General features: G+C 60.8%; 1 protein-coding gene across 1 annotated transcript in view; it reads right to left on the bottom strand.

Annotated features, from left to right (window-relative positions):
* The window catches only part of CSPG4 (chondroitin sulfate proteoglycan 4), a 35,517-nt gene continuing 25,072 nt past the window's right edge, over positions 975 to 11,419 (bottom strand). The window contains exons 4-10 of the mRNA XM_018066268.1: positions 10,498 to 10,980; positions 10,000 to 10,176; positions 8,207 to 8,405; positions 7,993 to 8,127; positions 7,727 to 7,893; positions 4,001 to 4,184; positions 975 to 3,731 (exon numbers count right to left, since the gene is read on the bottom strand). Of these exons, the coding sequence (XP_017921757.1) occupies positions 1,897 to 3,731; positions 4,001 to 4,184; positions 7,727 to 7,893; positions 7,993 to 8,127; positions 8,207 to 8,405; positions 10,000 to 10,176; positions 10,498 to 10,980 (3,180 nt within the window). The 3' untranslated portion in view covers positions 975 to 1,896. The remainder of the gene's footprint in view (positions 3,732 to 4,000; positions 4,185 to 7,726; positions 7,894 to 7,992; positions 8,128 to 8,206; positions 8,406 to 9,999; positions 10,177 to 10,497; positions 10,981 to 11,419) is intronic.

Here is an 11,419-nt window from a genome sequence, read left to right as displayed (position 1 = left end):
TGCCCCCAGAGCTCAGACCACTTTCCCGCTGTTTTTCTCCTGAGGACTTCAACCTGCTCCCAGGGTCTGGGCTCTTCTCTGGGACCTTGAATCTGTCTCCATTGCCCACGACCCTGGGAGACCCTCTGAAGGGAAAGGACCAGAGAGTGGTGGCTCCTCGGCAACTCATGAAAGACCGTCTGAGGATGCTTTGTCTCAGATCTCTCTCTGGCTACAGGGACAGACGACTTTTTGGAACACTTGCCGCTTGCTCTGCCTTTGAAAAGAAGCACTCTCGGTCCTCTCGTTAGGTCCTCTGCAGCCTGCCAGGCTCCTGTCGATGGGACTGCTTAGGCAATAATATACTGGAGTAGGATGCCATTTCCTTCTCCAGGGGATCTTCCCACCCAGGGATTGAATCCTTGTCTCCTGCATTGACAGATGGGTTCTTTACCCTTGAGCCACTAGGGAAACCCTGTTGGAAGGGCAGAGACCAGCAGAAACCTTCCATGGGAAAATCTCCAGGGAACCGAGCAGAAGCACCTGTGATGGTCCTTCTCTATCCCTCTCCCCATGCCCCAGCCTTGGGATCCCCAAGTCCCCCTCTGCCCCTGGCCCTGTGCCCCAGCCTTGGGATCCCCAAGTCCCCCTCTCCCCATCTTTGCTGTTCCAACCTCTTGAGAGGTGGACAGAGAAACAAGGCTGTGGAGCCCCAAACTCAGGCTAAGACATCTACAGCTGAGGCTCTGAATGTTTCTTGTTTTTGTCTTTCTTTTCTTCAAGCTCCTTGGAGAGGGCCTAGCTTATCTCTACTGAACCATCGCCCCATCCCACAAAGACTGGCCCACCTGCCCACACAGGTGGAGGCAGAGGAGATCTGAAAGGCTCCAGAAGGTGGAAATTCAGGTCCCATCTATCCTGGTGACAGGCCTGGGGGAGTGCAGGCTAGTGTGGACGGGGGCCCAGTGCATGGTCAGACAAACAACACACAGCTGTCCAGAACCTCTGAAGCACCTTTTATCCAGGCCTCACAGAGCCCAGTGCCCCCAAGTACCCCCCCACCCCCAACAGTCCTCAAGGGGCACAGGCATTGCAGCACTCCAGGGCCTGAGACCCTGTATGCTCCCCAGCTCAGCCCTCTTCAGGGCCACAGACCCACTCTCGCCTAGCCATCACCCATCAAGCTGGGGCCTTGGGAGTGAGCTGGCCTCAGACCTTTCTCCATCCCTTACTCCAGGGGCTCCATCAGTCTGGGCTGGCTCAGCACCATGTTAAATAGCTTCCTTGCAATCCCCCTTAAATAAAACCATCCCAGAGCAACCCACCCACCTGGCACCCTGGATATATGATTCCACTGCTTATGCTTTTGAGAGAGTAGGGGGGACCCTCTCCTCCTGCCCTCTGCTCCAGGGAATAGCATCTCCCTGAAAAACCAGGGGAAGAAGTTTTCCTCCCCATCCTGGGGCAGAGATGAGGGGAGGCCTGGCACGGAGTGGAAAATCCAGGAATCCCCATCTGTCCCCGCCATCCCTCTCTGCTCCTTGCCCTCTTAGCAGCCTGGGTCAAGTGTGACTTACCCAAGGTCACAGACCCAGGACTCAGAGTCCTGTTCATCTAGGAGGTCACTCTAGTTTTGATCACCCACTCTAGCTCCAGGGCAGGGGACTGACTCCGAGCCTGCCTCTGTTCTCAGCCCCTTGCAGTTCTCTTGGCCAGAAGTGAGCTGGAGAGGTTCCAGCTCGACTCCACTTGGTCCTGGATCCCTGGGCCTTTCTCCCAGCACCCTCCACACCCTGGTATCCCCAGGACTCTCTGGCCCTGGGGAGACTCAGACAGCACCAGGGTATGGGAGCAATGGGGCCGGGGCCCGAGCAAGCCTGTCCCTGGCCCAATCAGCATCTGGGCCCAGGCCAGGCCTCACACCCAGTACTGGCCATTCTTGAGGGCAGGGTTGGCTGTCCGGCAGAACTGCAGTAGCTCGGGGTCAGGCTGGCCCCCTGGTGGGGGCCCCTGGCCAGGCACCGCTGTCAGTGGGATGGCCTGCCCTGGCTCCACCTTGCGGAAGGTCTCGGCGTCACTGGCCAGGCCATTTCGGGGCTTGGTGGTCAGCACCTGGACGTGGTGCTTGCCTGTCTTGTTGCGTTTGCGGAGGTAGCAGAGCAGGGGCACGATCAGCACCAGGAGCAGGAGGACCAGGCAGATGGGGATGATGACGCTGAACATGTTGGCCTCTAGGAAGCCCAGGAAGCCCCTGCTGGCCTCGGGGGGCACAGGGCTGGAGGTTGCTGGGCTTGGCCCGCCCGTGGGGTTGCCGCTCTCTGGCTCCCCGGCTTCGGTCCGAGCAGCTTCAGGCAGACTGAGCAGAGCCACTCTGTAGGTCCGGGCTGCATTGAAAGGCTCCGTGGCAAAGTCCAGTGAGGCCACAGCGGGAGGGACACCCCTTGCCCACAGCTCCAGAGTGAGACTGTCACCCATGGGGCCAGGAGAGCCACCCTCTGGCCTGCCCACCTCCAGCCCTAGCCGGCCATCCTCAAGGTCCTGCTGGGTGAACTGCTCCACAAGCTGGCCGCCCCGCGGCTCTGTCCTGGCCCGGGGCACTCGTACCACGCGGCCGTGCCGGGGTCCCGCCAAGAGCCGGAAACGCGGCACGCTGCCCGTGCGGTTGGCCAGCTCTCCCGCATCTAAGACAGTGGGGTCCAGGCGCAGGGTGGCACCCTGGGGCCACGGCCCACCTGTCCACACGTGCAGCAGAGCCCTCACAGTGACGTTCACCGTGGCGGATGCGTTGGCACCCCTCGCCAGTGCCAGGATGCTGAACTGATCGTGAGAGGAGGAGAAGTTGGTGAAGGCAAAGACCACGTCTCCCTGGTCTACCTGGAGCTGGCTGAAGGCTGTGGCAGGCTGCCCGCCCACCAGCAGATGCCCGTAACGGGGCCCCTGGGTGAGGCGGTAGGCTGCGTCTGGCTCTTCCCGATCGGAAACCACTCGGAGCTGCTGCCGGCTCAGGGAGGAGCGCCCTAAAGCTTGGGGCACCTCCAGGGGTGCCCGCAGCTGCACCTCAATGGCTGAGGGAAGGACGTCCACCGCAAGGGACATGAGCAGGGGCGGGCTGGCCCCGTCGGACATGCTCAGCTGGAACACGCCCACCACGCTGCTCCCGTTGGCCACGAATACCAGGCGTCCTGCATCCACGTCAGCCTGCGTGAAGCGGGTCACCGGACCCGGGCTGGCCCCTGCCAGGCTCAGGAAGCCATTGTGGGGGGCCCGCTGCACCTCATACTCAATCTCCCCGGGAGCGGAGTCTGGGTCCACCACGCTCAGCTGGGCCCGGGAGACAGGGCTACGGGAGCCCCGGGTGAGCCGGAGCGGGACGGAGGCCTGAGGCTGCGGTGGCCGCTCATTCACATCGCGCACCGTGATGGCGAAGGCCTCTGAGGTCTGGGGTCCCGCCACGGAGGCCGCCGCCGGCCCCTGGAGGTGGGCACGGAAGCGGAAGCCATCCTGCTGGGTGCCCCCGCCGCCGTGGGCGTACACCAGCTGCCCTGCGGCCAGTTCAGACTGCAGGAAGTGGGGCTGCCCGGCGTGGAGGGGCTCCTCGGACACCAACAGCTGGCCCCGCGTGGGGAACTGCGTGATCTGGAAAAGCACGTCATGCTCCAGGCGTCGGGGCGATGGGACGCTGGCCAGCAGGTTGGCAGCGTCAAGGGCTGCAGTGGTGATCTCGGCCCTCTGGCCTTCGGAGACCCAGAGACCTGGGGACGGGACACAGGCTGTGAAGGTCCCGTCCACCGAAGGGAGAGCTGAGGACCTTCAGACCAGAGTCTTCAAGGCCAGGTTGTCCCTCCCCACTCAGACCAGGCACCCCAGCCCAGGGCTCTGGGTCCCAGGGGGATACGCCCCCTGCTGACCCCACCTGCCCATCCTCCCTGTAATGTACCAGGTCCTCAGAGCTGACATGAGCTGCTGACCTTTGGCCATGTGCCCCCCACCCCCAAATTTGCCAGCCCATCATGCTGTTTACCTTTGTTCCTCCAGAGGCGGCTGGGGCGCTGGGGACAGGCAGCCTCGAAAGTCACGGTCACGGCAAGGGTGGCGACCATGTCGGGGGCAGGGGGTGAGGACAGCTGGAGCTCCAGGGCATCATGGGCCTCCCAGAAGGGCTCGGAGGGCATCTCGTGCTCATATAGAACGTTCCCAGCATATACCTGCAGGGACACCCCACTGGTTGGATGAGATCCTGCAGGGCCTGGGACCCCCTCCGAGGCTGGCACCGGTACCGGGGACTGGGGTCTCCCTGGCAGACGCCCAGAGCCCGGCCACCCTCGCGGCTCTCCCCAGTGTGCCTCGCTCTATGTCTCCTTCATCAGCTCAGGGCGTCGCCATAAAACAGTCACACGACAGTGAAGAGCTAGGCTCTGGATCCGGACGCCTCTGTCAAATCCCAGCTCTGCCACCTCATCTCTCGGAGCCCCTGGGAAGGCAGTACTCGATCTGTGCTTCTCTCCACAGCAGCGTGGTCCTCTTTTGCATGAAATCCCTGTCCCTCTTCCCTGCTGAAGCCACCGCTTCTACCAATGCCCATCTTTTTCCCACGGCGTCAGTGTCCCCCCAAACGGATCAGTCCCATCGTTAGGTAACTATGCTATCCACCCATCTTAAAGAATAAACTTCTCCCGACTTTACTTTTTACACCAACAGATGTTCTTCCTCCTTTTAGGCTCTTTGCAGCAAAAAGCCAGAAGGAATAGTCTATACTCTTCCCCGATGCAGCCTTGAGCACACTCTCCCCAGACTTTGGTTCCTGCTGTTGCCAAGGGGACCATGGCCTCCATGTCACTGAATCCAGAGGCCAGTTCTCAGCAGCACTGGACACAAGTGAGCGCTCCTTCCTCCGGCCCACCCGATGGCTTCCGAGCGGTTCTGCTCCCTCAGTTGACCTCCAGCCTCACTAGCTGCTTCTTCACAGACTCTTCTACTGGGCCCACCCCTTCCCCACCCGCCCGCCCCATGTCTGTGGTTTGGCCTTGACACTCTGCCTACAGGCACTACCCATGCGCTCTCACTGGGTCTCACATCCTCAGACACCAGCCATGAGACGACCCCTTTATTTGTCTCTCCAACCCCAGGCTTCACTCTCCTGAACTCCAGGCTCATAGCTACCTGCTTCCTTGGCAGCTCCACTGGGATGTCTGCAGGACATCTCAAACTCAGTGTATCCAAGACGACCTCTGACCTGCTCTGCCTCTCCCAGCCTTCCCACTGCGGAGGGCATGTCTCTGTTCGTCCTGTGGCTCGGGTCCCCAGACCCTGAGTCACCCCTGATTCCTCGCTGCCTCTCTTACAGTGTCATCTCTGGCCTGGATCATTGCTGGAGCCTCCTAACTGTGTACTGGCTCTCTCTCTGGCCCCCACACATGCGTGCTAAGTCACTTCAATTGTGTCCAACTCTTTGCAACCTTATGACCCTAGACCGCCAGGCTCCTCTGTCCACGGGGATTCTCCAGGCAAGGATACAGGAGTGGGTTGCCAGGCCCTCCTCCGGGGGATCTTTCTGACCCAGGGATCGAACCTGCATCTCTTAGGTCTCCTGTATTTGCAGGTGGGTTCTAACACAGAAGTCAGGGTGAGCCTTTAAAAATGTAAGTTGGGTTCTGTCAGTTTTGCTCAGACAGTGCAATGGCTCACCACCCTTTGGCTTCAGAGACCCTGTGTGACCTGTTACCTGCGACCTCACCTCCTCCCTCTCCACTCCAGCCACGCCTGCTATTCTCTAGGGCCAGCTGCGTGTTAAACACCAAGGAATAGTCTCCACTTCCATCAAGAAATCCACTCCCTCCTCTTCTAATCCCAATGTGTCCTCTTGGCTTATCTTTTGTTTTCCCCTTTTAGGAGACACAGGGAACTATTTTCCTTCTCGTGGAAAAACAGGACTTGTGCAATAATGAGAAGGAAGCCGACTGGGGTCACAGTGTGGGAGGGTCTAGGCTTCCATCTCACTGTTGCACCAGGGTTGTGGTGAAGTGGGGCACCCTGCCCGGTCAGGAGGGGGAGCAGAGCTGGAGGTGCTCTTCAGAGGCTGGCCGGGAGAGGGGAACAGAAGCTTTTTAAGAAACTGGAAATCAGGTTGCATGTGGGTGAAATACCCCAAAGGTTATATCTTGACCACTAATCTAAAACCATTAAATGCATGCGCAAGCCAAATAAAACACATCTGTGGGCCAGCTGTGGTCCACAAGGACTGCCAGCTGTGACCTCTGGCCCGGGGCTGACCAATGAGCAGGAAGGAAACAGAGACCCTCAGGAGCTGGAGTCTGGGTACACGAGGTGCTTGTGGGTCGGGGGGCTGTCCAGCTGGGGATGAGGCAAGTCACAGGCGAGGTAGGAAGGGGTCCCTGACCTCTGGGAACCAGCAGCGTCCTTTGCTGAAAGAATCTAGGACTAGCAATCTGAAGGCACAGCCCCGGGATGGCTTCTCACTAGCCACGGGATCTGAATAAAGTCCCTTGACCTCTATAAGCCTCAGTTTCCTTATCTGCAGAATGGAGACACCTGGTCCCTGTCTCCTCTCCACCGCCCCCAGCTCAGAGTCCTGTGCCACCATGGCGCTGTCGGATCCCACCCAGTTCTGCCCTGCCCCCTTCACCAAGGGAAGGGTGTGTCTGCCTCAAGGCCTCCTCCAGCTTCCCTGGGTGGCGCTGCCAGCCTGGCCCCCTGGTGGCCATTCAATCTAGTCCGCAGGGTTGGGGAGGGGCCTGAAGTCCTCCTCCTGCTCCACCCTCCTCCCTCAGCATCCCAGGGATTCAGGGTGCACAGCTGGCCTGCTGAATATTTAATTGTGGGGAGGGCTGGGAAGCGGGGCCACAGCAGATGCTGGGAGCACAGAGAACTCCAGCCTGGGGGACGGTGATGTGAGAGAACTGAGAACCTCTTCCCACCCTCATAAAAGTTCCTTCCTGCCCTCACATGGAAGACATTCCCCCCACCACCCCCTGCCACCACAGGGAGAGCCTTCAGGGCGAGCCAAGGCTGCCCTGGAATGCTGGGCGCCTAATGCACTTACAGGGACCTAAATTAAAACGATGGCTGCTGGCCCCATTGGCCCAGGTAGCACAGAGCACTCTGGGACCCCAACAGAAGCAGCCTGGTGGTCTGCCTCTTCCCGTGGCTGAGAGTCCTAGCTTTCACTGGGGGCCTCTGCTCGGGGGCAGTTGTGTCCTGAAGCTGCCCTGAAGCATGGATGGCAGCTTCACCCCCAGCTCGACTTACTCAGCTGCTTGTGTCCACTCGTCTGCTTCAGGACCCACCCTGCTTCTTTCTGGCTCTTCACCTGAGTCCCAGGCTCACATCTCTGCCCACAAGCCAACCAGCTGCCTTCATCCCAAACTCTATCCCCCCCTAAACCAAACACTGTCCCCCACCAGCCACTGGGGTGTCTAGTGTCCCCTTATCCCCTAGGGTCCAAGTGCAGTTCCTCCTGGAAGCCAAGTCTGAGAACCTGATCCCTGCTCTGGGCCCCTAGAGCCCTGGTCTCTTGCATCCTTCTTCCTTTTCCTGGAACACTAAGCCCCATCCCTCCCCCATCCCCCAGCCTGGCGGCTTCTGGAGGGTGGGGCATGCAGGGCCTGGACTATGGCGGGCCCAGGGAGGCTGGAGCTGGTACCCGTGTCCACAAGTGTGTCCAAGGGGACAGTGGGCCTTAGACTGGATGGAGTCTAAGGCTTGAGTGGCTGAAGAGAGTGGCCCTTACCTCTGCCTGAGTGAAGTTCTCCAGGGCCTCCCCGGTGCTGCCCTGCTGGGTGTGGAAGAGCCGGCCAAGCTGGGGGCCCCGCAACACCCGGTAGAGCAGGTGGTGGGGGTCAGTGCCCGAACTGGAACTGGCTCTCAGGCTCTGGCTGCTGAGCGGCTGGACGGACCCTGCGAGAGGCCAAGGGGGACTGTTGGACTCTGACCAGGAGCCAGGGCCAGACCCGCGGCCGCAGGGGAGGCAGAAGGGCCCTGGCGTGGCTCACCCACCTGGGCAGACGGTCAGCGTCCGGCTGCCCTCCAGGGAGAGGAGCAGCTGCTTCTGGGCCATCACCCGGAAGAAGTGTCCCGCGGAGCTGTGCTCGCCGTCAGACAGGCTGAAGCGGAAGCCTCCGTCCAGGGCTCCTGGGACAGGAGGGGACTTGAGCCTCGCCGGCCCGCACCGGCACCCAGCCTCAGGGCACCCCCACCCCTTGGCGCCCACCTCTGTGTGAGAACAGCACGAGCCCGCCGTCGAGCTGGGCCTGGGTGAAGCTGTGGGTTTCGATGCCCGGCGCCGTACTCAGCACCACCCGGCCGTTGCTGGGCTGCTCCAGGGTGTAGACCAGGTCCTCGGGTCCAGAGTCTCTGTCTGTGCCCCTAAGGGCCTCCGCTGGGATGGGCACCGTGGCCCCCTCCCACATCTGGGGATACAGGCCTGTGAGGGATATGATCCCACCAAGCCTACCCACTTCATTCCCCCCTGGCCTGGGGGCATCATCAGGGCTCCAACCGCACTGCCATCCGGGGCTCCCCCACACAAAGGGGCCCTCCACCCCATTCACTTTCCCCTGTGGGCCCAAGGTTCCCACGCCCAGGCTCCCTAGGGCTCCATCTGCCCTAGTCCAGCTTGTACCTCAAGGCCAGCTCATGTACCCCTACCCCAGGAAGCCCCCAGCTTTCACCCCTCAGAGTCTCCCAACCCTGACCCACAGTGCCGCCTCTGTGGTTCACTGGCAGGGCAGGGGTCTCCCTTCAGACCCTCCATGGTGAATCTGGGCAGGGGCACAAGATGGGAATCAGATCAGGATACTTAGGATTAGGCTCCTCTTCCGGGTGAGGGATGGGGAGGGAGGCTTGGTGAGCTGGAGAGGCTGGTGCCAGGCCGCTGCCTTGCAGCACCTGATGGGGGCCCAGGTGCTCCCAGTGCAATCACGAGGCCCCAGCCAGGTGGGCGAAGGCTTCCTGGGAGCAGGCAGCCCCTCCCCACGCTCAGAGGGGAGGGGAGAACCCACAAGCCTCTCTCCTGTCAGCACAACAGGATCCCATTCCGAAGGTCCTATTGGGTCAGCAACTTATAAGCAGTATTGGAGAGGGGGTTCCTAGAAAACCAAGCACTCTGGGATTCCCTCTCCCAGCCCAAGGCTGACCTCAGCCAGAGGTCTGGAAGGAGGGCCATAATGTATAGACCTTGCCTTAGCACAGGGCTCCTGGTACAAACACAGTGGACAGCACCACCTGGTGGCGAAATGGCACACAGCACCATCTGACTGTGGTCTGGCAGCCCTCTGCCTGAAACCTACCCTCTGCAGGCCTCCCCGGCACCAGGCTGTTCCCCACAGGCACATCCTATACACCAAAGATTCTCATGCCACAGACAGCCCACATCAGCCCTCTTCTGAAACCTTCCATAGCTGCTGCTGAGCCAGAGGCTATACCCTAGAGGTCAGCTTTCAGCGCCCTGCCCGTTCACTATCCTGCTGTGTGGCCCTGGTCAAGCCACACTCTTTTCCATCAGGGTCACTTCCCCTGTGACCCTGGAGAAGTCCTGTCACCTGTCTGGGCCTCAGCCTTCACCTCTGCTAGATGGGGACCCCACTACCCTGCAGTAGTGTAAGAGTCAGGGGATTGGGGGGTCCAGCTGTGGCCTGCACTTGCTGGGGGTGGAAGTGGGGAGCAGTTGGAGTCCACCCCTAAGGGTCTGAAACAGTTTTCTTCAGGAGTCCTGGTGCTGAGCCAGAGCAAAAGCTTCCTGCTGAGGGTGAGTCCAGGGAGCAATGGGAAGCATGTCCATTCACAAGGCTGTCTGCTGCACTTGTAAGTGGCCAATTACAGAGCCTCACACCTGTGTTCTACTTCCGGTGCAGTAGCTCTTCTCTCCTCCCAATAACCTAGGGCGGCATGGGGCAGGATCCCCATATTACAGAGGAGGAAAGTGAGGCTCACAGCAGGGGAGCTTGGTGCTGGGCCCCTCTGGTGGGGACAGGGACAGCGGGAGGCGGTCCTAGACGCTCTCACCTGCAGGCCTGTGTTTGTGGTGAGGATGGGGGGCTGGTCGTTGACAGGCAGGATGGTGATGGTGAGGACCACGGGGTGGCTCTGGCGGTCCATCTCTGAGGCGTTGGCCACCAGGACAAAACTGTCTGCCAGCGTCTCACTCCCATCATGCACGTAGCGGATCAGCTGCTGTTCCACCTGCGGGCAGGCCCCGGGCCGGAGGTCAGGCCCCGGCAGGCCTGAGTCCCCTGGTGGGTCTCAGGCCCAGCACCCTTCATGCCCTGCCTTTGGGTATGGGAGACTGACTCCTTCAGAGCCTCTGTTTCTGCGGGCGGCAAAGGGGACCGTCATTTCTCCCAGAGTGAAAGAATGATGGAAATGGGGACACTCATTTCTCTCTGCTGGTGAAGGAGGGTGAGATGAGGTGCTCCGTAAATGCGGGCTCCTGCCTCCTCTCCCTGCACACCCCCAGACTTGGCCCCCAGAGCTGGGCAGCATCCTGGGCCTTCCTGACCATACCTCTCTCCAGGAGAAGGCGCTGAGGCTCCCATCTTGAGGTCCCTCCTCTCTCTGCAGGGCCCCATGCCGGGGCGGCTCCAGCACCTGCAGGTGGAGGGCCGGCAGCGTGGGGAAGTAGGGCCCAGCGATGCGGAGCAGGGGCGGGGCCAGGGTTCGGGCTCCGCCCTCCGGGACACTGAAGTTCTGTGCCTCCAGGGGGATGGCGGACGGCAGCACCTCCAGCTCCAGGCGGACGCCCTCGAGGGGAGCACCCAGGCCTGAGGACACATCCAGGGAGAAGGTGTCGCTCCAGACCTCAGGGCGGGAGTGCAGGTACAGGACCCTGCCCGCATCCACTGCCTCCTGGGAGAAACGGTGCACGGGGTCCAGGCTGGGCGGCTCAGCTGCCACGGCGCCGGGGGACAGCATCACCAGGTAGCCGGCGCTCGGCGGGGTCTTCACTGAGAACACAATGTCCGCTGGTGGCACAGCCTCCTGGGCTGCCTGGTTATCAGAGGAGTCACAGGGGGAGCCTGTTGAGGCCTCTGAAACACACACACACTCTCGCCGAGATTATACAACCACACGGCCTCAGGTTCACTGACACGGACATACAGTCTTACCACACGCCAATGTGTGCACCCAGACACATGTATGTCACACACGGACACACACACTGACTACCCGTAACATGCTGATGCCACCAGAGGGCGCCCCATCCTTCTGAGCGACCTGGATTCCTATACTACGGGGCTCTATGGAGCTGGCAGACCCGAGGCCAGTCCAGGGCCTGGAGGGAAGATGCTCCCTCATCTGATGACCCAGCCACAACAGGCTACACACCACCCCAAGCTCACATGTCTTATTCTGTCCTTCTGCCTGGAAGATTGTCCCCCTGCTCTCTGCTGTTAAACCCCAGACTCTTCAAAGCCTAGCTCTTCAA

This window comes from Capra hircus, chromosome 21, assembly GCF_001704415.2.
Source record: "Capra hircus breed San Clemente chromosome 21, ASM170441v1, whole genome shotgun sequence".
Taxonomy (NCBI): Eukaryota; Metazoa; Chordata; class Mammalia; order Artiodactyla; family Bovidae; genus Capra; species Capra hircus.
The sequence above is the reverse complement of the archived record's forward strand: the minus strand, read 5'-3'. Positions and strand labels throughout refer to the sequence as shown.